Consider the following 22,767-nt stretch of genomic DNA (forward strand, 5'->3'; position numbering starts at 1 on the left):
AAGACATCACTATGTGAGCTCCTTGTTTACAATCAGCACGTTTAACTCACTGCTCAAAGGCTGATAACAAAATCCTACAATTCAAGTCCAGACTATCTGAGAGCTTAAACTTGTATCATCTACTGAGGTCAGCAAATATTCTACAACCACGGTCTCCTTCCTCAAATGTCTTCAGAGTATTCATTATGCCCTCTGTGGAGGACTTTAAGTACCTGCAAATTGGCTATATCAGGGTGTTACAGAGCAATGGGTACAAACTAGTGTGTGGCACATTGACACTTCAGTCACTGATAAACTCATTTGATGTTGAAATGGGCACATGTCAGCTCCAAAGTAGTGATATAAATGCCTGCCATAAAACAGTAACACTAATAACTATAATGTTCTGAAATTGATTTCAAAGGTAACTACAAGAGAATTTCTGAAACCGAGACAAGTTGTCATAGCCACTGCCTTACAGGGCTTGTTATATGTCTTGCTTGTGGCTGAAATGTAGAAAGCCTTACTTTGGCACTCTCGTCCATTTTCCTCAAGGCTGTACCCGTTGGGACAGGAACAGGTATATTTCGGAGAGTGGTCATTAATCTGTGGTGCTGGTAGGCAGAGGTATTCACATCCCCCATTCTGCACATCTTCTTCACACCAGTTTTTACCTAGTCAGGAAAAAAAAAAGGGCCTTTAGAATAGGCATTGCAATGTTATCTATAGTCTCCATGGAGCTAAGTTTTGTCTACACTGTCAATCTTCCAAGTGAGACTAACAGTCTTGAAGAATGTATATCACTAATGTTGGATGGGTATCAGTCAATGCATTGGAAGCACACACTAAAGATAACCAGATTTAGAGGTTTCTTGGAAGTAGATTAAGAGTTGTATCTTCCATAGGTTGGTGTGAAGGGATGTGAGGGACCAGGCCTGGCTCACACTGCTTGTTCAAAGCTTAGAGTGAAGGCTCAGAAGGAGACAAGTCACATTTTCTTGACTTTATATTGACTAACTTCAGTGGAAGGGAACTCAGCCACACCACAGGGAGGTGTGAGGGTCTCATTAGGTAGGTGAGCCGGTGTTCTGGGCAGGAAAAACATGACTAGATACATTTGATGATTTGCTAAACCCTATATAAGATATGCCATGGGGGAGAATAGGTGCTACTGGTTGTGTCTCTATAAAATTTGCACACTGAAGTCTTAACTGCCAATATCTTAGAATGCGACCTTATTTGTAGATATAGTATTGACAGAGGTAATCAAGTTCAGATGAGGTCTTTAGGGAGGTCTTAACCCCAAATGTCCAGTGTCCTCAGAAGATGAAATATGAGCACAAGCACATATCAAAAAATGGGGGAAATGGCCATCTTCAAGTCCAGAAGAGAGGTCTGGGATAGAGTCTTTCCTCACGTTCCCAAAGGAAACCAACTTACCAAACCTTGAGTTTGGATTTTTTTTTTGTTTCTAGAATTGTGAGATAGTAAATTTCTGTTGTTTAAGGCACCCAATTTGTGGTACTTTGCTACAGCAAACCTAGACAACTAATCGTAAGGAGTATCTGTGGCCTGAAGGCTACTGTGGAAGCTGGTACAATAGGCTTAGCAATGGGGACCCAGGAGAAATTGAGATGAAAGCTTGCCACTGAGGGTTAAAAAGAGCTAAGAGCTGACTTTGAAGCCATTTCTCCAAGATGGCTGGAATGAGATATCAGACATCAAGTGTGGAGTTTGGCCTAGAGTTCAAGAGGACAAAGGTTCCATTTTAAAGGAAGTTGAGTAGCTAAGGAGCCAGTAGGTAGTGGGTTCTAGATCATACTATTGCTTTAGCATGATCATTAAGGAGTAGGTTTCTTCACATTACCTGATGGCTGAACGAGTTCATGGTAGACAATGATGTCTTGGGCATCATTGAGGTTGTTGACTAGAGTAGCCAGCTCTGACCCAGTGAATTTATTGGCACCATACACTGCTTCATTTTCTCCATCTATCCAGTAGACACGATCCTAAAACAGAATCCTGACAATTAGCATGTACATCCAAGATAGACACAAATCAAGTCCTAATAGGATTTGCTCGCCATTTAATGGGGTGAGATTATTGAATGTTTCTCTGGGACATTGAGTATGAAGGGTAAGGGAAGCAAGTTCAGGTTTCTTGAAGTTCCTTGAGGACTTAGTGTCTATTATGTACCAGTTATCTATTGTTCCTTCCTCTTCCCACACACCTGTTCTAAAAGTGTCTGATTAGATGTGAGCCGAACGTCTTACCTCAAATATTGTGAGTGCAAGAGGATGAGCTAGGAATTCCAGAGACTTGAGCACTATTCTCCGATCTTGGCCATCCAAGTCCACACTAGATAGCATGTGCAGCTTGGAATCGAGCCAGTAGAGGCGGCTTTTGACAAGGTCTAGGCAAGAAAATAATTGGCATAATATGAGCTGTTGCTGCTCTGGCTTTTATTTAAAACTACCTAAAGAATCTATTCTATTTTACAGTTTCTTCTCTATTGGGAGTTCTTAGTGGGACACCATAATACTTGTGAGGCCAGCAATAGAACCTGTAACTAACTTCATTCTCTCTGCGGGGTCCAATGTGATTTCTAAGACTCTCAAAGTCATTGACTTGGGATATGTTACATTATAGAAGGTGCTTTTAAACAGGCTTGGATTTTGCACTTCTTCCCAGATAATTCAGAAGGAAACAGATATAACAGTTATAAGTTGCCACCTAGGCAAGGCTAAGACACCCAGTTGGAAATGCATTCCATTTGAAAAATCCCCCCAAATCAAAGATTCACTGAGTTTCCATTGCATATTAGACCAACTAGATAACAAGCCAGCTATCCTGGCACCTGTAATTTGTTAAGTCCACCCTGTTTGTTCAGCCCCTCTCTCCAGCTACAGATGGAACTAAAAGTATCATCTCAAATGTACAGTGGGCATATATTTAAACATGATCAAACTAATTAACTAATTAAACTAATTAGGGAGAAGGACATACATACCAAGTGTAATTCCATTAGGCCATTGGATGTCATCAGTCACCAGTGGGCGCCTGTCAAATCCATTCATCCCTGCTTTTTCTATTTTAGCTGGCTCGCCCCAGTCGGACCAGTAAACAAAGCTAGGGGAGTTAAATCAGAAATGTGCCTTAGTGGCTGAGAAGAAAGAAAGCTGTGACTTAAATCAAAGGCTTAAAGAGGGCACCAAACTCTTGAGTTTCAGGCTTTTAAGACAGATCCTGATGCTTAAGGCTCTAATTCTGTTCTGAGCACATGAAATTGAACAGTGAGAATATACAAGGCTTGGAGGCACAGCTCAGTGGTAGAGCTCTTGGCCACCATCTGTGAGGCTCTGGGTCTACTCTTCAGGACTACAGGAGACAGTAATGTAACTTCCATATTTTCATTCAAGTGTATCATGTACACAAGGGAGTTTTATTTAACCATAAAGAAGAAAGAAATCATGTCATTTTCATGAAAATGGAGGCAACTGGAGGTGATCATATTAGACACAGTAAGACTCCAAGAAATATCACATCTTTTCTCCTACTTGTAGATCCTGGATTTTATAGATAAGTAAAGTGTGTGTGTGTGTGTGTGAGAGAGAGAGAGAGAGAGAGAGAGAGAGAGAGAGAGAGAGAGAGAGACATGAGATAAGGGAAGAAAGGGAGTTAGCTGGAGGGGGTAAAGAGAAATGTGTGAGGGAGGGGCTAGACAATGAACATTGCCATTGATGTCTTGAAATGGATAATTCTGTTTCTCAAGAATGCATGAGAAAAGCTTCCAACCTATGTGTCTAGCACCCAAAAGGCTAAGTGAAGGAAAACGAAGAATACAAACCCAGACAATGGGTCCACAGCTATGGAGGCAGGCTCTCGCAAGTCAGAGTTAAACAGGAACTTCCTCTTGGCTCCGTCTAGAGTAGCTACTGAAATAGTCTTAGAAGCCGCATCAGTCCAGTAGATGGTCTTGTACACCCAATCAACAGCAATGGCTGCAGGATTATAGACATTGTCGATCATTTTAAAATGTCTACCAACCTTGTCATCAATTGAGGCACTGAAACAGAATAGGTCACAAGAAATTTAAAAGTTGTCACCTTTGGACCCTGGAGAATGGACTTTCTGCTTATAAAATGGTCAAAGACTTTACTCAGAAAGATTATAGGAACCCCATAGCTCAGCACTGAAATTATTCAGCCATGTTGCTTGGGGATGGAAAATTAGCAATATTGTAGCCTATCTAATTGTGGTTATGTAATCTAGATGCAAGAAAAGCATTTGACTCAGAAGCTATTATCCCAGGTCTACAGTTCTACACTGAGGAAAAGCTACTACCATCATTTCTATTTGTAGCAAGAGAAGACAGTTGACAACTATAGAAGAAGAGACATTATGAGGAGTTCAGATGTCATCTGAAGGCATAGTCACCTTTTACTTTACGGCCAATGATTCATTCCTAAATAACAGCTGATGGTAATTTAATAGTGTTGGATTTAATACTCCCAACTAACTAGCTGGTAGACTGGAACTAGAGACAAGAGACACCCCACTCCCTACCCCAATCTTTTCCACAGGCCCGATGATAGTGGCTTTATGTCCAGATGTCAGGAATGCAAGTGAAAGTTACCTGAAGATGGCCTTTTGGCTTAGATCAGCCCAAAATAGCTTCTGAGCTGCAATGTCAGCATCTAGAGCCACCGTGTTTCTTAGTTGTTCTACAAGCTGGATGTATTCCTTCCTCTCTAAGCCAATCTTCCTGATGTCTCTCCGATTAGTGAAGATCAGACTTGGCTCTTTGCCTATAAGATATAAGACAGGTTGATTTAGTTTTGCTGTAAAGCAAGATCTTCAATGTCACCTCTTCACAGAGGAACACTTCTAAAAATACTGCTGAACATCTCAGTAGTACCCAGCCTGGAGTTCAAGCCCCATGATCCTGTAAGTACTTCTACCCTATTTAGGAAGGCAGTCCTGGGATTACAGCACTCAACAGTAGGGTGGCTGATAAACAAGTTATTTTATTTTATTTTTGCTTTGTGCTCAGTTTCAGAAGCAGAAAGGAAGCAAATATGGCGACTGTCCTAGTATCCTATGCAAAAGGAAAGACCAAGACAGATGCATAGGAAGCTAGTCTGTGTTAAGCTATCCTGATGAACTAGGAGATTAGTAGCATTGCTCTGGGGTGTGACTTTTTGTGTAGGCTGACTGCTACAGTCACCGGCTGTACCTTTTAGAATCACTAACGCATAAAGGTACCAGAACCACACCAGCCCAAGTCCATTTACCTACTGCCTTGCACACGCCAGTGGCAAGGTCCATTTGATAGCCACGACTACATTCACACTTGTAACCGCCTTTTAAGTTGATACAAATTTGACTGCAGATCCCCGGATTTTGGCATTCATCAATATCTAGGAGGGAAATTCGAATTAGTCTTGCTGTGTCTCTGCCTTACTAGATGCATGTTGCCCTTTCCCATGTCTTCCAGGGGCCAGGCTCCTTGCTTCAACTCACCTCCACAGGTTTTCCTATCTATCAGTTCAAACCCAGCTGCGCAGTCACATTCATAGCCTATAACTAGGTCTTTGCAGATATGGGAACAGCCACCGTTATTGACCAAGCATTCATTGACATCTGGAATAAAAGCATAGAAAAAGTCACCTGGCAGTTTATTCTTTGTTTTTAATATAATATTTTAGATTTAGTCTATGAGACTTCCATATAGAGATACAATGTATTTTGATCATATCTATCGCCCCATTCCCCATCCAACTCTGAAGATGGTACACAAACATCTCCCTCCCAACTTCAAGTGCTCATTTTGTTTCCTATTTTATAACCCAGGGTCCAAATTAGTATGACATCTTATTCTTAATTGATAGTGGTCTTATTCACATTTAAGCGTAGGCTGCTGATGGCCTTGCTAAGATCTGATTATTTGTTTTGTAAATAAATATCTCAGGCTGAATGATAGGCTACTAGTTAGTCATGCCGGATTTACTTGTTTTGCTATTATTTTTAGTTATCTTAAGGGGTTCCTAAAATCAGGGTTAATTTGTCACTGGGTAGAATCCCATGTCGTAACACTATCATCAAGCTTACATTAATTTGAGTTCATTCTGAATTCAATGGACCATCAAGCAGGGTCCCAACAGCATTAGCTCCGATGGATTGAATGGAACCTCCCAGCTCCCAGCCCCGGCCTCAAGCAAGCCCCACACTTACTGCATTCCTTCAGGGGCTCATCACTCCAGTCACTGCAGTCCTGCTCCTGGTCACACACTTTGCTAATGTCTATGCATTCTCCACTTCTGCACTTGAACTTTCCAGGGCCCAAGCACTGATTGACTATAAAACCAAACACGGGAGAGAAGTTCCGTTGTTGGTCTGACCAGAGAAACCAATGGTCCACCAGAGCATGCCGGGGAGAACCTCACCGTTTTTGCAGTTGACTTCATCAGAGCCGTCCACACAGTCTCGGATGCCATTGCATTGTCTGCTGCCATGGATGCAGCTGCCATCTTCACATTCAAACTGGTCAGGTCTGCAGGTTCGGGAGGCTGTGAAAGCAGGCAACACAATGGAATGAAGCCGGCCAGATGGTCCCCAGTCAAGACATGGGCGAGAACTGGAAAGTTACTTACGGCAGTTGACCTCGTCACTGCCATCCTTGCAGTCAGGATCTCCGTCACACCGCCATTTTTTGTGAATGCACTCGCCAGAGCCGCACTGGATCTCGCTGGCAGGACATTTCATATGTATCACTGGCTGGCGGCCACACTGTTCAAGAGACTCATCCGACTGGTCCGAACAGTCTGCATCATCATCACACACCCAGCTGAGGGGGATGCAGGAAGAGGTGCTGCACTGGAATTCGTGGGCGCCGCAGGTTGGTGGTGCACAGTCCAGCTCATCGCTGCCATCATCACAGTCATCCTGGCCATTGCACACAAAGTTCCTGGAGACACAGCGGCCACTGGAGCAAGTGAACTCATCAGCACTACATGTTATGTTGCCTGTTAGAGGGAAGATGTTCCATTGAAAGTGCATCAGCATTTTTTTTTTTAATTCAAGACTCTCATCACCAAATCAATATATTGATCTCCGATGATTGATTTTAGCTTTCTAACTTAAAAGCTGTAGTGCTGTTATATGGAGAGCAAGTTTCTGAAATATGACAAAACAGTTTCACGGTATAAAATAAGATGCAGCCATACTATGTATAAGAGCAGAAATAAAGGACCAAGAAAACAGTAGAAGGCTAGAAACTAATTTGAGATGAGAACCACAACTGACACTTAAAGGGACAGTGACCAATAGCGTAAGCTGGTACCAGGGACTTCTTTTGGGAAGGCAGAGTTATACCCAGACCAACCTGTTGTATGTCAGCCCAAATCACATCACTAGCTGAGAATATGCATCAGCTATACGTGGGCAAGATATAATGGATATTAAGGCACTATCCGAAAAGAAACAAACCATAGAACAGTGCACATGGTTCCTTTCTTTTGGGTCTTTTAAATAAATATTAGGAATAGGAATACCATCTTCGTAATTTTCAGGGTTTTTTTTTTTTCCATTACTAGGACCAGAATCACAGCCTAGCAACTCTGCATGCTAGTGATGACAAGGTAGTCACAGTAGCCAGTTTAGGTTTTGATTTAAATTCCTGCCAAACATACCAAAGTCACAATTTGTTGCTAATTGATAAAAGGAGACCACGACTCTCTTGGGAAGCAAAGTGTAGATTTGCAAGGGAAATGTTTTGCAGCTCCAGGGCTTGCCATGGCAATGTATGAAGCTCAATTCTATGACTGAACATGAAACTCATTGGACTAGGTGCAGTGGTATTGCCCCCACTAAGTGACTTGTACAGGCCAGGCTAGTGTTTCACCTGCAAGGACCCTGAGCTCCAGACTAGTATTTTACCTGCAACGACCCTGAGTTTCTGATTAGTGTTTCATCTGCAAGGACCCTGAACTCCCTTGGCCACTATTGCAGCCTGAAGTTAGGCCTATCAGACTCAGATTTAGACGCACTTCAAAGCAATGTTTTTCAACCTTCAGATTTTCCCTAGGGCCTCACCTTTTATATGGAACACTTCATTATAGACACTCCAAGAATATAAGTATGAAAGAGGAGGAAAGAGGGCTAGCATTCAGAGACAGGAATCATCATAGGCCACAAAGGTTAGGTAGACTTTAGGTATCTATTGGCAACAGGTTAGATCACATTTCTATGCTAATGTAACCATAGATTCTAGTTGGCAGAAATGCTTATGTCACACTCAGGTAACTTATTCCAAGAAGCTAATCTAACTAAACCTTTGAATGTCTCTGCTGGCCCCATCACCTTCTAGTTCTATTGAGCCAAATGTAAGGAAGGCCCAGGAATTACTGTCATAAAAGAAAAAAGCCCACATAGCTGCTGCCTTAACAAGGTATGCTAAATGTACTATGCTGAATATAAGCACAAAGATGATTCCCTGCTTGCTTCTATCTGCCTAGAGGATGCACCAGGCAGTGACCAATTACCAGCAAAAGGCCTTTACAGTTTTATGGTGGTTAGGAGGACCAACATTGAGCAGACAGCAAAGCTACTGAAAAGTGACTCAGTGGCAATCTGTCTTCTGGCTTAAGTTAGCATCCCTTGCCCACCTTTTTTTAGGAAAAGGGTCTTTGGGGTATGCTACTTCACACTGGTCTTCTTACCACAGTTTTCTTCATCTTCTCCATTGTCACAATCATTTTCACCATCGCATCTCCAGGACACTGGGATACACTGAGTAGAACGGGCGCCACAGCTGATTTCATTTATGCGGCATGTTCTCATATCTGTTGATGACATACAGTCTCAAAAGAGCCTCCAAACTGGTCAGTGCAAAGCTGCTGCTCCCGTGCTGCCTGGAAGTGCAACACCTGGGACTCAGTGGTCAGGTACATGGGGCACACTGACTAGTGGAAGCCAGGCAGATCCTTCGCCAGCTCCGTCCTTAGAAGCTATGCCAAGCAAGGCCACCTGGCAGGGTACCCGAGAACCTTGACCATGTCACTCCTTCAAGGTTCTGCGGCATGCTCAGTTCTGGCTTTTGTTTTACTTGGCACAGTCAAGTTGATTTGTTGGCCTGCTCCTAGTCCATTACTTATGTTTGGATATCAGTGGGCACACCAGATATTGTCACCCAATCCTGACTCTATTAAAGGTCAGGTGGGCGAAAACCTATAAGACCTTCCATGAAATCGTAGCCTTCCTAGGCCTCCATTCACATGTTTCTTTATACATGCAAAGCAGGAATGACAACATGATTTTTACCATGTCATTAACCGCTGAAACATGGTGCTGAATCTGTGTAGATCCTGTCTAGGACCCTCAGGTTTCTAACTCACTGACAAAATTGTTCACTTCTTTCTAGAAAATGCGAGTTCCACCGTGGTCATTTGAATAATTGTATCCTTAACCTAAATTTGGTTTGTGTCAATCCTATTTCTTCTGCGTCAGCAGGCCTCTACTGCAATGAGTCTCTAGACTTTTCTGCACCTTAACACTCAAATGATCCCTGTTTATTAGATTACATCACTCCTTTCTCCTGTGGTTTTGGGACTTCCCCCTGCATACTAGCCTATGGGCAGAGAGATGTAGTTGTACTTTTATGAAGTTTTTCTTATTCAGTAGCAAACTCTATGGCCCCCACGTTAGGTTACACATTTGTTAAAAATTCCTAAATGACCCTGTTACTAATTGTCTTGCTGTTTTTATAATAGCATGTTTTCATGATTTGAACATCTGTGCATTTCAAAGCTTATGTGTGACCTTCAGGAAACCTTCACATGTTGACTTAAATTCCAGGATTAGGGGACCATCTACTCAGGTATTGTCAAACAGTTGAAATCTATGCACCTAGTCAAGGAGTTCTTAATTGAATATGCTGGCGTCAGTCTTAAGTATTCAATGGCGAAGCTACCCAAGAGAATGTCAGTCTTGTTAGACTAGAGAGAGCAGTCTTTAAAGGAGATGGAATAACTGTTAATAGCTTGAATGACCTTCAAGTCAGTTGGCCTCAAGTTCAAGGCAGGCAAAGAAAAATTAATGCCAAGCAATTGATAAAGCATCACTTAGAACAGAGACAGAACAGCACGAAAGAGGTCAAGTCCAAAGCAAGTCAAGGCACACTCACGGCACTGTTCTGGGCTTTCATCAGAACCATCTTCACAGTCAGGGTCCCCATCGCACTGCCATCTGTTAGGAACACACTGACCATTTTTGCACACGAAGTCAGACTCGGCACATGTCTTCTTTACTACAAGAGTTTATTCTCTGAATTAGAATTGAAGTCAATTGCCCCAGACCCCAACTTTCATATTAGGGTAAAAACTATATTTTGGTATGTTTTCCTTTAAAATTAATGCAGAATCAGTTGGCTGATACTCAATTGTTGGCATCTAGGGAGACTTTAGAAAACTCCATTTTTTCCCCTCATAGTTTCAGAGCAGGGAGATATTTATTGGAGATACTTAGAGGACAATAAAGTCAAGGGAAGACAAATGCTGTCCACTGTCTTATGACCTAGGGACATCTTAAAATAAACTTGTCAGTTTACAGTGTTAACACCATGGATTTCTTCTAACTCATTCACAAACTCTGAGGTGTTTTTCTCCAAGTCCATTTTCTGTCCCTAAAATGGAACCCTCGAGAGTGGGCAATTTATAAAGGAAAGAAACTTCTTTCATCTCAAGGTTCTGAATGCTGGGAATCCTAAGGGCACACCATTAACACCTGCTTAGTTTGGGGTGAGGAGCTTGTGCCTTGCTTCCTAGCCCACCCTCTTTGTAATTGATCTGGTCCAGGAGAAAGGATTTATTCCCTCTCACTGATCTAATCACTTCTTAAGTGTCCTAACACCTCTCCACACCATACTATTCAAAATCACACTTCATCATGAGCTCCACAGGAGACAAACCACAGAAAAGATTCTAACAACCAAACACTCCATCCTATGACTGGCCCTTGGATAACTGTTTGCGGTGGAGTGGATATGTGTGTCTTAATAAACTTCGTATCCTGAAATCCCTACAGTGATATACTAGGAGGGAGGACTTTGGGAGTCGATTAGGCCATGAGAATGGAGCCTTCACAAGTGGGATTGGTACCCCTATTAGAAACATTAGTGCCTGTTTGCACTTGCTCTCTTTTTCTCTCAACCTACCTCTCCTTTCTCCCTCTCCTTCACTCTTTCCTTTTTTCCCCTCTCCCTCTCTCTCACCCTTTCCCTCTCTTTCTCCTTCTCCCGCTTTCTCCCACTCTCTCTTCATTTCCCCCTCGCTGTCCCCCTCTATCCCTCTCCTGCCCTCTCTCTCACTCTCCTCTACCATGGAGGACCCAGAAAGAAAGCAGCCATCTGAAACTCAGAAGTAGGGCTTTTATCAGACACCAGGTCTGTCACTGCTTACTTTGGGGACTTCCTAACGCCCAGAACACTAAAATCAGATTTGCATCATTTAAGGCCCCCTCCATATGGTATTTTTGTCACAGGGGTGTAAACCAAGACTGTTGCAGGGACATTCTTCACAATATATGTACTTAGTGCAGAGGTGTACTGAGGCTTTGGAACTGAATACTGCCACTCTGATGGGTCTGCTGGGGCAAAGGAACTCATCTGCTAGACAAACTTAAAGCCAATTATAACACTTACAACAAGTGGTAGAACTTGGAATTCAAAGAGATTTCAGTCTTCAGCCAAGGTTTGGTTTGACATCAACCAACTGAAAGTCACTGAACCTGCCAGTATTATGGCCCATAATTCACAGCTACCTTTCAAATAGCCTAAGGCAAAATATCAATTCCACTACTAATTCTTCCTAGGGCAGGACTTAGAGTCACAATACAATGTGACATCCATTCATTAGACCAGGAAAGTAAAAACAAACAAACCGAGGCAGCTTGGTCACAGTACCCATGAAGGAGTCCCAGAATCTGGAAGTCTTGCCAAAGCAGCCAGAGAAGACACCCACACTGTGTGATTGTCTTTTTAGACAGATTCCTCCATACCTCTGTGTCTATACTTTCTGCTTAAACATCCATTTTAAAGCATCCTTCTAATCAATAGTCTGTGTTTATAAATCAGTTTGTGTTTATAAAGCCTGCAGTGTGCTGCAAATTTAAAAGAGATCCCTTGGCATGTGGGGTTTAAACTAGGTAGAGGTTTTCGAGGATAGGGCTTACTCTTAAGCCACTCTCATTTAGCTTTTAAACTTGGGAGATAGTCAGTTTGTAACATTCAATGTGGGTTGATGAATTATGATGGTCCTTTAGGGATTATTCATATCCTTGAACTACATAGCTAAGGAACCATGGAAAGCCATGCCAGCTCATAAATTCACCCCTGTTTCTAAATCACCATTATACAGTGTTAACACAGCAAATGCTATACAAGGCTGGTGTTCTCCTGAGCCCATATGGAAACAGTGACCAGGCTATAGGGCTTGCTGCTGTAATTCAACCCATGATCACCTCTGTAAGTTGCAAAAGAGAGAACAGGAGAATGGCCACAAAGAAAGAAGATGGTTTTGCAAAGTGGAAAATCTCATGATGATATGAAAGATGAGCCATGCAACAGAGAGTCTGAGCAAAGATAAAAAGGACACAACTTCACAGAGTCGTCTTTCTCAGCTCTGAACGTCCCGACAAGGGCAAAGAAAAGACGCTTGAATCACACACAGACACGCAGATACCAAGAGTTCCACTGGGGAGGGAAGCCATAAGATACTTACTTTGGGAACTCACAGAAGCAAATGACATATGGAATGTACAATCAAATTGATTATACTAGTTGTCAAGCTCAAAAGTGAGTCCTCCCAAAAGTTATAACCAAGTATAGGTTGAAGGTTAGATGGGGAAGTTAGGTAAATGTATAGTTTTTCCTCTGTTTCAAATACTCTTTTGTTTTGTTTTGTTTGTTTTTGAGACAGGGTTTCTCTGTGTAGCTTTGCAGATCAGGCTGGCCTGGAACTCATAGAGATCTGCCTGTCTCTGCCTACTGAGTGCTGAGTCCAAGGGTGTGAGCCACCACTTCCGAGCAATAGATCTTTTGTTTTTTTGTGTTTTGTGTTTTGTTTTGTTTTCTTTTTTGAGACAGGGTTTCTCTGTAGCTTTGGGCACTGTCCTGGAACTCACTCAGACTAAGCTGGTCTTGAACTCACAGAAATCCAAATGCCTCTGCTGGGATTAAAGGCATGGGTCACCACCACCCTCAAATACTCAGATAAGTGCTTTGAGTACACTTGCACTTTCCCTGCTTAACCTCCACACCAGGGATCCAGCAAGAAATCTGCCCATCAATGTGTTTAATTTATCCCACCTCAAATGATGTTGCATCACTGTGCTGTTCATCCACCTCTTTCCCTTGCCCAAGCCCTTCTACCATGGAGCTGGTCAACAGTATTTATGCAGAAAGGATTTAAGAAAATCCAGTCATTGCTCCCCCTATGACTCAGGTGTCTCTGCTGACTTAGATAATAAAACCTTCTATAACAGGTTTTATACAGGTAGTGTAAACATAGGTGGGGGTTGGGGATGGCTGTGGTCTGATGCATGATTTCTTGGTAGCCTTGTCCCTTACAACCAGAGAACAGCTGAAAACAGGTCCTCCTAGTGAGATATGGACCGAGAGAACTGTATTCTCTGGGCAACCTGGAAACAGCAGGGAACTCAGTGTTTCGTGGAGCAGATGGAAGTCTTTACATTAAAAGCACATGATGGAAAATGATAGTACAGGAGAACATTCTTGGTCTCGAGACTGAGGGTAAGCTTTTTCAGAATGGCCTTTCAGATCTGTCACTGTCACTTGGGTATTGCATTTGAATGATGATAAATAGGAAAGCAGGCAATGGCATAATGAACATGGCAGTCAATAAGACTCCACGTGGCCTTTATTTTTCTTCTGATCCCAAGTGTCGGGATCTGCATGGGTCTCCAACCCAGCATTGTATGTACCATCTTTCAAAAAGGCAAATGACAGTGGACACACTAATCTTGCCACTCATCATTGCTCTGGGATGTTTATAATTTGGAACAGAGGGATGAAAAGGTAAACCTCAGCTAGAATCCAAGGTCTATGGAAGCTTGACATACAGATTTTGGCTATTCTCTGTGACATGAGGTTATGGGGCCTACACACACAGGCATTTCTCACAATGAATGACCTTTTGATAGTTTCTGATCAATGCTATGCTGTTATATTTGCATTAGTTTGGGAAGAGAATGTTTTCTACTCTGCCTAATGCTTTCGAATAAGCAAGTATGAGCAGAGAATTAACAGAATCCTTATCTGATCTTTGACATGTGCTGGCTTGTCATTTCCATGCCAGAGTTAGTGGACTTCTGAAACTTCAGGGGATTTTATAGCTTGCTATTTTCTTGGATCCAATTTGAAGATTTATTTGTTTTGTTTATGTATACATGTGTGTGCCTGTATTGTGTGTGTGTGTGTGTGTGTGTGTGTGTGTGTGTGTGTGTGTGTGCAGAAGATGCCCATGGATGTCAAGTAAGAGCATCAGATCCCCTAGATCTGGAGCATAGGAAGTTGTGAGCTGCCCAATATGGGTGGTAAGAATTGAACTCAGGCCTTTGGAAAAAGTTGTATACAATCTTAACTGTTAAGACATCTCTCCACATACTCTTCTCTTCCATTTGTAAAAGTACAAAGTTACTTTTAAGCAGTGTTCTGTCTGCTTCTGTGTCTGGTCTTCTCTTTCCTTTCTCAGCTTCCCATAGCACATGTTTGTCTGAGGTAAGAGAAACCAAGTCTTGCCATGTGAAAGAAATCCCACCTGGTGGCCAACATTCCATATTCGAGTTGATTACTGATTGGCTTGAAACACTGCCTGAGACCCATTCTTCCCTCTCCAAACCCTGCCCCCTCAGAAAGACCACCAAAAGTCTAGGCTCCTCCTGCAAAGCTCAAGACCACGCCTACAGGGAAGCCATGTGATTTCTCCCCTGCTCCCTAGAGTCACCCGGAAGTGCTTTGCTCAGGTTAAACCTGGCCCTTTATTTTTAATTCAGCTCAATTTGGCTTACTGCATCAGCAGAGAGACTTAATAAATATCGGGGTATGGAAACCTTTCAATTACGTCATGTCAAATATTCGATTATACACCTCCCGATCAGTATAGATTCATGGGACTCTGGTTCACAGCAATACTTTTAAGTGGATTTTATTTACAGACTCTCAATACATTTGTAGAAATGAAAAGAACACCTGCACATTTCAATAAAATGCATAAGTCCAATCAAGAATCAAAGCTTGATAAGATTTGAGACCGCCAAACTCTTTACTTACCACAGTTCTTTTCATCACTGCCATCAACACAGTCTTCATCTCCGTCACATTTCCACAGCAGAGTAATGCAGCGGCCATTTGTGCACTGGAATTGGGAATTATCACATTTGGCTTTTTTCCCTAGGATGAGGAAGGAACATTGAGCAATGTATGCATAGAAGGTAAGTTAGAGATATAAGTTCCCCAAAGCCCTTGGATAGGGACAGCTGCAGACTCAGCAAACTGTAACATTCTAGGGACCAGCCTTGTATGGGTTTGGGGGGCAATGAACAATGGTAGCCGAGTCCTTCACAGGTCAACAAACTAAAACTGAACATAAGATTTCCAGCCTTACTCCCAGAGAGGCATAGCTGAGATACCAGTTTCCAGGTAGTAGAATACAAAGAGAAAAAGATTATATAGCTTCTAAGAAATCCAATCACATGCTGGCCAGTAATGTTTTAGTCAGTATATCAACATGGACCTCATCTCCAATGGTGACCATAAAATTATAATGGAGCATTCCCAGCATCTAGAAAACACACAGCTGAAGAACCAGCAAAAGAAAACGGCAGAAGAAAAAGAAACACCTCTGAGAAAATTGGCAGTGTTAGGATTAGGAGATTTCAGACTTTAAGTAGCTCAGGAATGCATTGGAGAACATGGACACCCAATACCAAGATGTCCTCACTGACAGAGTGGTGTGTTCATAGAGAAATATCTGATTGAAAAGAAGAAACAGAGCAACCAAGCCACCATGGGCACGTTTCTGAAAAGTATGAAGGAAGGAAGAACCTTCCCCCAGAGAGAGCTCCAGTCCCCTCCTTGAGGAGAAAGTCCAGAAGGCCTTACTATTGCAGAGGATAGCTGCAGGCACATTAGTGCCTGCAGGGTAAGATAGCGACAGGCCTGACCCTCTATAGTTCCAGGAGGTGTGTGTTTATGTGTTAGTTCTTAGGAAACACACACACACACACACACACACACACACACACACACACACACACACACGAGAAAAGCTTTCAGAGTAAGCATATAAATAATATTTTTGTGTAGCTATACACCATGTGTTCTAAGCTCTTATCAGAGTTTACATTTTTAAAAAGTGAGCCAGTGAGATGGCTCGGTGGGTAAAGGTGCTTGCTACCAAGTTGACCTCCTGTGTTCAAGCCCTGAAACCCATGGTGGAGGGAAACAAACAAAATTTTTAATGTTTAAAGAGAAAAATAAGGATAATTCATCATTGAAGACAGAACTATTTTTATAAACTTTTTCTTAATTGAGGGTCCAATAATACACAGTTTTTCTAAAGTGACAGCAATGTACTAGGCCTTGGCTTTCACTTATCATTTTCTTACAAGCTCACTCAGCAAATTCTAATCCTGAAAATCCATCTACGATAATCATCCCATACAGAGGCATCATTTTAATTTTTTACAGATATATTTTTCGGAACCTTTTCCATGTTTAGATAATTTGGATACATACATACTTGCCGTTGTGTTATAGCTGCCTACAGTATGCAGTGCAAGGACCATGCTGTATACAGGTAGCCTAGAATCAACAGGCTAGCCCACATAGTATAGGTATGAAGTCCGCTAAACCACTGTGGTGGTTTAAGTGGGAATGACTCCCATAAGCTCATACATTTTAATGGTTGGTCCCCAGTTAGTGGAACTGTGTGGGAAGGATTAGGAAGTTTCAAGAGCCCACACCAAGCCCAGTGTCAGTCTCCTCCACCCTCTCTCTACCTAATGCCTGCACATGGACTAGGATGGAAGCTCTCAGCTATTGGTCCAGTGCCATGCCTCTCTGCCAGATGCCATGCTCCCCACCATGATGGTCGTAGAATAGCCCTCTGAAACTGTAAGCAAGCCCCCATTGAGAACTGTCTTTTCTAAGTTGCTTTGGCCATGGTATCTCATTACAGCATTAGGACAATAACTAAGACAACATCGCCGTGTACTTTAAGTAAAGGAGCAATGAACTGTTCAACACTGTAGTTCTTAGGACTTCTCTGTCATCATGTGATGCATGGCTATATCTCTAAAAGAATAGGGATCTCCTTTTCCTTCCCTTTAATCCTTTTAACTTCTCAGACCCAGAGATGAGATGGTTCAGCAGGAAATGACACTTGCTGCCAACCTTGAGACATAAGTTTTATCTCTGGAAACTATAGGGTAGGAAAGAACTATAAGTTGTCCTCTGATCTCCTAAGCATGCTATAGCACATGTGTGCACACATATACACACATAAATATATAAGTAAATAAAAGTAATAAAAATTCTTCTTATGTCTTAAAAAATTGGACATGGTGACTGGGATAGTGATCTTGGGTCATGGAATCAGTCCAAGATTAATGAACCTAGCTAGGTCAGAACCACAAGGGGCCACCACAAGGCCCCTGGACTCTTCCTTGCATAAACTGTGCATGTTGCCAACAACATTCAGACAACCCTAATCCTTTAATAGCATTTCCTGGCCACATCCACAGCTTTATCCAAGAGTGACACTGCTTCCCAAAGAGCCAACGACTTGTGACAAGGAGAGGGTAGAAATAAAGGATTGATAATGGTTCTGAATCTTTAAAATGGATGCTTCCTTTTGGAAAATAGGTGTTTACAAACCAGCTCAAAAGACAAGTCAAAAGCATCAAGAAAGCTTGGTTAGGAGGCAGCAGGGTGCCATTTTTAATTCAGTGATGGGACAAGAGGAGAGCAAGCTAGAGCTACAGATCTGACTCTGCTTTCCTGAGTTCAGTTGCTTTGGTTTATTATGAACACGCTATTTACAGAGGTGTGAACTAAGGCTTCATGGAGGCACTCCATGGCCAGGACAGACCAGGCGCTTCTGTCTTTAGCACATCTATCCTCCTGCAGGACCAGATTGCTTTGTGATAAAAAGGTTCAGCTCTTGTCCCTTCAAGGCCTCCCTTAAATACACTGCTGAGACTTTCAACACTCAGCACGAGGCCTCGGGTGCATGCAGATTGGCTGGGGGAGGGTGGTTGCAAGCAGAAAGCCTTCAGATTTCCTACTACCTCTCAGTACTTGCAGCTGGGGCATGCTGGCATAGGAACAGACAGGGCAGAGGCAAGCACAGACTGGAACTCTTGTGTGAAACACACAGTGCTCTAGTTGGTCTCCCTAGAGTCAACTATGCCCTTCTGTCTGGGAGAATTCTGCACTTTGTGGCTAATTCCCAAAGAGATTAAAATTTGGCCCAAGTCAAGATTGCCACACGGTGCGGTTACCTTCAGGTACTGTGTATATTGCTTTTAAAACTCTATGAAGCTTTCTGCTCTTAAACATTTAGCAAGCTAGAACTTAGCTACAAAGCAATAAAATTTGATGGTATTTCCTATCAACATCTCATGTTTATTCATTCTACAAATATTTTATTCAATAAAAAATACTAGGAAGTTACAAAGAGAACAAGAGGTCAGCATCAGCTGTTTGTTTTTTAATACCAATAAGCCAAGGGTGATGTACCTGGCTGCCTCCTTCCCTCCCTCCCATTGCTGCTATGTTCACAGAATGGTCTCTGTATTCTCCAAGCTGGAGGTAATTATTCCAGGGGCCATATGCTATGGATCTATATCCTTCCAGCTTTGAGGGTGATGGGAGTGGCAGGAATCTACTTTGAGGGCTTGATTAGAAAAAGGAGTTTGCAGTCTGAGAATATAGAATGAAACATACTGAGAATGGATAGTCATTGCAGTTAGGATACAGTAAAGGCTGAGAGACTGTCATTTTAAGGCCTTTCATTCTGAAGGGTAAGTAAAAGTGAGCCAAAAGCATTACCACTGAACTCTATATAGTGAGAATGATGAGCCTGCCATCAGACTCAAAGAGAGATTTAGAAGAAAGAAAAAGGAAGGAAAAGAAGGAAGGAAGGGAGGGAGAGAGGGAGGGAGGGAGGGAGGAAGGAAGGAAGGAAGGAAGGAAGGAAGACAGCAAGCTGCAGAATTAGATCTGTGGAGAGAACTGCCTCAGAAATTATTCTGGTGTGATGGATTTTGTAGACACTCAAGCTGCATTGGGGCTAAAGTCAGCATATAACATGCTAAGGCTAATAAACAGTTCACAGTCATTCTGGGCTCTGGCTTTAGTTGTAATACACAAACTATCAACAATAATAGGTTATGTTAAAATCCTGGAGGTTTGGGCTCAGGACACGGATGAGGACAGACATAAGCATTTTTATCTGCTCACTTGAGTATCCCAAAGCAGAAAGGAGTTTAACTTCTACATTTTCAGATCTTACATGTGTCCACATTGCCCAGGATTCAGAAAGTTATATGTCGCCACGACACACATGACCCTCCATTAACCAAGAGAAATAATTTACACAAGGAAGACAATAGGTACCAAGATGTCCCTGCTTTGTCTAAAAGATGCTGGGGAAAAGGATGGGTGGGGAGCCAGCCAGTTTGATAAAGGATCCTCTAAAGAGAAGCAAACAAAGGCCCTAAGCTTTCTGGCCATGCCTCTGAGATTCTTAGCTTCCTAAGCACTAGGCAGAAAGTGCTCCCTGGTTCTGTTTAGTTCTCTGTCTCACTCACAGCCAGAAGAGCTGGGCCACTAAGTTGACTGAGAGAAGAGCCCTCAGCCATATGCCTGGGACACTGTGGGTTTTCCCTACAGGTCCCAAAGATTCTACCTCCCATCTGGGGGTTCCACTGAGACCACTGCTGCTCAGAGGTCCAGGACTAAAAGCACCACATGAATTAAGAAGCTTTTGGCTCTCAAAGCTTCGGGGATTAGAGGACTGTAGACCCATAGTCTATTTTCATCCATGAACGTTAAATCTCAAATTCACTATTAGAGTTCCTAGGGGGAACAGAATGGGCATGGGATCATCCGTAACCACGTTTCTTTTCATCAGTAAGCTTTGCTAAAGCCAAGGTGAGGCATGGAAGTGGAAATGCTAGGAACTCTATACCCCTGGATCTGTCTGCTCTGAAAGGTGGGAAGCTGGAGTAAAATACACTTTACACTCCTTAAAACTGCAGTGTTCACAGAAAATAGCATGGGGCTAAAGGGATGGGGGAGGGGACAGAGTGGAGAGGCATGGAGCCTGGAGTTCTACCTCCATCACAAACCAGAAAGACTGTTGGTGTTAGTTTAGGAATATGAAAAGGGTCTTCATCCGTGAAGAGATTAAACTGCCTAAGTTTCCTTCCAGCTCTAATGTTAAGCAAGAATACCTTTCTCCTTGTTGGCCAGGAGATTTGAGGTCACTTGTATCTACCCACTGATGTGGCTATTACAGTGAGTGATAGATGCCCTGAAATGTCAAAGAATGTCCTGCTTTTGTTGTCACTTGTATATATGGTACCAGACTTGAAGCTTACTCGAAGACATCCATGTCCCAGGAGCTTTGCTCACCTAAATAGTTAACACTGATTGTGACCCACAACCAGCAGTTCACTGGCTTTAGGAGGCATGGGGGTTAAATACACAGGGATGCCAGTTTGCTATTATCTAATTGGTTCTGTAAAGGTTAAAATCAGCGAGTGCATTTGAGTAAAGTCCTGCTTTAGCTTTACAGTGAATAGCCTAGCTGGCTTTCAGGATGGGCCACAAATTCCCCCATAGGCCTTGAGTAACCTTTTGGCAGGAATCCTCTGCTTGGGTATCTGGAATATTGGGGAGATTCTCAGAGTATCAGACTCAGTGAGAAGGTGAATCTGTAGGGGTTTCATGTTGCCACTCTCTGCCAGTCCCAGCGTTCACTTCACTTGTCTACACATAAGGGTGTTATCATCTGCTGGTATTTCCTCAGTCCATTGCTTTTGGCACTTCTAGGGACACTAAGGACATTTATTTTTAGTCTACCTCATCTCTACTGCTTGCTAATTTAATGCCAATCCTTCTATTCATAGGATAAAACTCCTTTTAGGACATGCAGACTTCTGAGTCAGCAAAAAAAGTTTTCCTACAGGAATGAGAGGCTGTCAGTGACAAACAATGCCGAGTAATGGACTATACAGTTCAGTTGTTCCATGTACACCCGATTGAGAGCACTCATAGATATAACCAAATGTTTTTTATTGTTGGTCAGTTCCTGCTCTAAGACCTCTCATGTCTTAACTCATTAGTTCAACGTGACCTTTCCTCTTCCCCTCTTTACAGTTTAGGAAAAAAAAAAAAAAAAAAAAACCATAGTGACTTGTCCAAGACTACCCTGGGCTGACCTGAGAGCTGAACCCAGGTATTTTGGCTCTAAATCCTACACTACCAAGCACACAAACTGTAGTAACTAACTCAGGACTACATAATTCTAGAATATTCCATTTTCTTGGAATATAGCTACTACAGTCTGCTTAAATGGACCAAGAATGAAGTGGTTTCTCTCCTCAAGAGAAAACACCCTACAGTATAGCTTTATCATTGAGATAGGCCCTATTTCTTGTTCTCATCATAGCCTTTTAAATATGCTGCTAGAATTCCCATAATGACTTTTTCTGGAAGGACTAAGTCTCTTGATTTTCTTGACTAGGGTGCATTAACCAAGTCATATCTTCATCTTATCTGCCTGGGGCTGGAGAACAACACAGGGGACACTAGCATGAAGACCAAAGGTTCAGAGGCAACAATGCATGGAAGAGGCTTTGTTTTCAAGGCTCTAATACTGAATATACTGTTAATCCCCTAAACCCTCATGTCTGTCACTGCATAGAGATAGGAGATAAATGGAAGTGTTTTATAACAGACATGTCGATGACAACTTGAGTACAGCTTTTGGGCACATTCTAGGTAACCTTCATCCGGGTGCCTTAGCAGACACACAGAGTAAAACAGTTTGTTCCCAAACCCACCTTCTTCTCTTGTGTCTTGCTTAGCTTTAGTTGGCTTGCCACTTACTCTAAATCAGTAGCCCAGGAGGGAGTCCAGGTTCTTCTCTGCTGACACTGAGCCATCAAATCCTGGCCATGTCTAACCCCTCATCTCTCACTTGCTCTAAATTTAAGTCACCCTTCCTTTCGCCTCCAGGCTGTCTCGTTCTCTATCCAAATTAAGATAGTGATTTAAGCCCCTTAGGATACCCAGAAGGGCCAAGGACAGGATCATTTCCTGACTCCCCACTGACTCCAGGATTGAGTCTCAGTTCCCTACCAGCTCCCCCTGTCTTCTTCCTTTCAGCCATCACCCACCATCTGCTCAGGCTACCACAGCTGAGCTAACAGCTCTAAAGGGTTTCTTTCCCCTTACTTCCCCTTTGACCATCCTCTCCAAAGCTTCATTTCTGTTTGTCCATCTGGTTCCTGTTGCCTTCCCCACAGGATGGGGTTCAGCTAGCACCTCCTCACTGAGGCCCTCTGGACACTTAAATATGTCCCCGGAGCCTGGTATGATGATCTGGTTTTGTTCCCAAAGTTTTTCATACCTGTCCAGTGCCACAGTACGCTGAGGGCTTGTCACCTAGCATCCAAAGATTTGCTAAGCCCTAGTCAATA

General features: G+C 42.7%; 1 protein-coding gene across 2 annotated transcripts in view; it reads right to left on the reverse strand.

Annotated features, from left to right (window-relative positions):
- Window positions 1-22,767, reverse strand: part of LOC100767645 (very low-density lipoprotein receptor) — a 32,073-nt gene that overhangs the window by 3,967 nt on the left and 5,339 nt on the right. For both annotated transcript variants that reach the window (XM_027406469.2, XM_035441899.1), the window contains exons 2-15: window positions 15,326-15,445; window positions 10,163-10,285; window positions 8,700-8,822; window positions 6,633-7,004; window positions 6,426-6,548; window positions 6,214-6,336; window positions 5,503-5,622; window positions 5,274-5,399; window positions 4,616-4,787; window positions 3,827-4,045; window positions 2,990-3,108; window positions 2,253-2,392; window positions 1,847-1,988; window positions 507-653 (exon numbers count right to left, since the gene is read on the reverse strand). In XM_027406469.2, coding sequence (XP_027262270.1) covers window positions 507-653; window positions 1,847-1,988; window positions 2,253-2,392; window positions 2,990-3,108; window positions 3,827-4,045; window positions 4,616-4,787; window positions 5,274-5,399; window positions 5,503-5,622; window positions 6,214-6,336; window positions 6,426-6,548; window positions 6,633-7,004; window positions 8,700-8,822; window positions 10,163-10,285; window positions 15,326-15,445 — 2,169 coding nt within the window. The remainder of the gene's footprint in view (window positions 1-506; window positions 654-1,846; window positions 1,989-2,252; window positions 2,393-2,989; window positions 3,109-3,826; window positions 4,046-4,615; window positions 4,788-5,273; window positions 5,400-5,502; window positions 5,623-6,213; window positions 6,337-6,425; window positions 6,549-6,632; window positions 7,005-8,699; window positions 8,823-10,162; window positions 10,286-15,325; window positions 15,446-22,767) is intronic.

This window comes from Cricetulus griseus, chromosome 3 (genome assembly GCF_003668045.3).
Source record: "Cricetulus griseus strain 17A/GY chromosome 3, alternate assembly CriGri-PICRH-1.0, whole genome shotgun sequence".
NCBI lineage: Eukaryota > Metazoa > Chordata > Mammalia > Rodentia > Cricetidae > Cricetulus > Cricetulus griseus.